The 3,036-nt window shown below is 34.7% G+C and overlaps 1 protein-coding gene across 1 annotated transcript; it reads left to right on the top strand.

The window, feature by feature from the left end:
• Positions 1-602: 602 nt before the first annotated feature.
• LOC129288678 (cytochrome P450 76T24-like) lies at positions 603-2,763 on the top strand. The gene is made up of 2 exons (XM_054925388.1): positions 603-1,595; positions 2,074-2,763. The coding sequence occupies exons 1-2, from the start codon at positions 618-620 to the stop codon at positions 2,680-2,682; spliced, it is 1,587 nt and encodes a 528-aa protein (XP_054781363.1). The 5' UTR covers positions 603-617; the 3' UTR covers positions 2,683-2,763.
• Positions 2,764-3,036: the final 273 nt, after the last annotated feature.

The raw sequence follows: 3,036 nt of genomic DNA, 5'->3' as shown, positions 1-3,036 counted from the left end.
TTAAAAAAAGTAACTAAAAAATTATATATATTTATTTTATTTTATGAAAAAATTATATTAAAATGAATTTAATTTGGATTCAATGGGTGGCACAAATCCACTAATTCAATGAGTATTTCATGTGACATGATAACAGTTGTAAGAGATTTTGTCATATGATACACAAAAAGTCTTAAATATCAAATTTTTAAAATGGACAACATAAGTTGAATTTTTGGAGGGAAATTGCACTAGAATAATTTTCAAGTGTTGATAAAATTTAATGATTATAATTGATACATTCATTGAGTGAGTAGATTGGGGCCACTTATGGTATCCAAATCTAATTAAAATTCTTAAAATATAAACATCAAATTGAATTAAATATGGGCGGTACACAATCAATATGGACAGGTGACATAAATTTGTACATCCGCATCATTCCAAATGAGCCCACTTATTTCAATGTAATTTTTGGCTGTATCTCCTATTGTGTTTCGATGTTTAAGAGAAGAGAGAAAGCACAACGAAATTTCCTAGCGGAATGAGGACCCTACGCAGAAAGAGACTGAGATATTAATGTATCACTTCTTTATATAGATTAGTGGCTCTGGAGGAAAAGAGAAATTAAAGAAACTATGGACAATATGACAATTCTCATCCTAACGTCTTTTCTCTGTGCCTCTTTCCTTATCTACATCCTATTCATCAAACGAGCCCCTAACAAATCTCTCAAACTCAAAGAAGACAATTCATCAGCCTTGATTCACAAGTACTTAACTTGCTTCGTTCGATCATCATCGTCTTCTTCATACAGGCTCCCACCAGGTCCTCGTCCCTACCCTGTAATTGGAAACATCCTAGAGCTTGGCTCTAACCCTCTCTTGTCCATCACAAACCTCTCCAAATCTCATGGACCGATTATGTCACTCAAGTTAGGCACGAGGGTCGCTATAGTCATCTCCTCTCCAGCAATAGCCAAAGAAGCTTTTCACAAACACGACCTAGACTTCTCTGGTCGAACCTTCCCAGACTGTGCTCGAGCTCTTGACCATCACCGACTCTCTGTGGGATGGATTGCCATTTCACCTCAGTGGAGAACCCTAAGACGAGCTTGTGTTACGGAAGTTTTCTCAACCCTGAAGCTAGATTTAACTCAGTTTCTACGCCAAAGCAAGGTTGGAGACTTAATCCATCATGTCCATGAATATTCCATCAAAGGTGAGGCTATAGATCTCGCTAAGGCTTCCTTTACTACAGTTCTGAAATCAATATCGAACATGCTTTTCTCCATGGATTTTGCTTGTTATGGTTCTGATAAGACTCAAGAGTATATGAAGTTGGTGATTGGGATCGTGGATGAAGCTGGAAGGGCTAATGTTTCTGATCTTTTTCCTGTTTTGAGCTTTCTGGATCTGCAAGGCGTCCGTGCAAGGATGAGAGGTTACCTTAGGAAATTATATAAGAGTTTTGATGATATTATGGAAGAGAGATTGCGTTTTAGAAGTTTGAACAAGGAGTCCAAAGATTACAATGATGTGTTGGATTCATTTCTCGATCTTATGCAAGACGGTACTTCGCAGTTGAGTCGCGATGATATTCTTCATTTATTCATTGTGAGTATAATTCTTAATCTTGGACGAGCACTTCATTTCCAAATAAAGTAACTTAAATTCCCAAACACTAGAACAATGATGGGCCCACCAATAGCTAGAGTTTTTATTTTTAGGGCTAAATGATAATTTTACCCCTAAAGGATGCAATATTTTCTCTTCCATTAATAAATATTAATTTTAATTGTTAGTTAATAAAAAATTATAGAAGAGGATTTCAAAAATTGCAGAAAAAAAGCAAAATAGAAAATTTTCTTAATCCTTTTTTGTATTTTTTTTGGTTATTCTCTATATTTTTGGATCATTTTCTGTAATTTTTTTAATCTTTTTATTTAATTTTCTTATCAATTAAAAGTCAAAGTTAATTTTTATTAATGATAGAAGTGATATTACATGATTTTTAAAAGTTGAAAGGAAACATTATACCTTAAATTTAAAGTTCCCTTTTAATTTGACTTCTTGTTATTCATTGATATTTCAGGATTTATTTCTGGCGGGCGTAGACACAACATCAAGCGCCCTAGAATGGGCAATGGCAGAATTAATGCGAAACCCAAAAAAAATGGTAAAAGCAAGAACAGAACTCCAACAAGTTCTTGATAAAAGTACTCTGAAACTCGAAGAGTCTATGGTCTCAAAGTTGCCTTTCCTACAAGCAGTAATCAAAGAGACTTTACGCCTGCACCCACCAGTACCTTTCCTTATACCCCACAAGGCAATTTGTGATGTAGAGTTATGTGGCTTCTTAGTACCCAAAAATTCACAGATTTTAGCAAATGTGTGGGCTATGGGAAGAGACCCAAGCATATGGGAAAACCCTAATTCATTTATTCCTGAAAGGTTTTTGGAAAATGAGATTGATTTTAAGGCTAATGATTTTAACTTTATTCCATTTGGTGCTGGAAGGAGGATGTGTCCCGGGTTACCCTTGGCTTCTAGGATACTTTCCTTTATGTTGGCCTCTCTTCTATATCACTTTGACTGGAAAGTCCCAGATGGGTTAAAGGCTGAGGACATGGATATGAGTCAAAGATATGGCCTTACCATGCACAAGGCTCAACCTCTAAGAGCTATTCCTGTCAAAATGTAGTTGCTAGTTTTGTCGCTTTCATGAATAATGTTCTTGTTTTTTTTTTTTTTTTCCAAAAGCAAGTCTCTTTAATTTCTGCTAGTCTGCAATCTGGAATTTACTAAGATGTTATTCGATCTAGCCTCTATCAGCAAGGAATATATTTAGAAATATTTTGGGTTATAGAAACGATTCCAACTAGTTGATCCCCAAAAAAAAAAAAAAAAGGTTAATTAACCTGATTGCGTAGGGAAAGAAGGTTTTTTTTTTTTTTTATGTTTGTGGATAAAGGATCATATACAATATCAACAGATCAAAGGTAAATTTCAAAATGACCTAAATTATAGACAGATAGGACTTATTTGATTTGGTTTT

The sequence above is a fragment of the Prosopis cineraria genome, unplaced genomic scaffold (assembly GCF_029017545.1).
Source record: "Prosopis cineraria cultivar Desert tree isolate PC_DT_omini unplaced genomic scaffold, ASM2901754v1 PC12, whole genome shotgun sequence".
NCBI classification, from domain to species: Eukaryota; Viridiplantae; Streptophyta; class Magnoliopsida; order Fabales; family Fabaceae; genus Prosopis; species Prosopis cineraria.
This window is presented reverse-complemented; position numbering and strand designations above follow the sequence as displayed.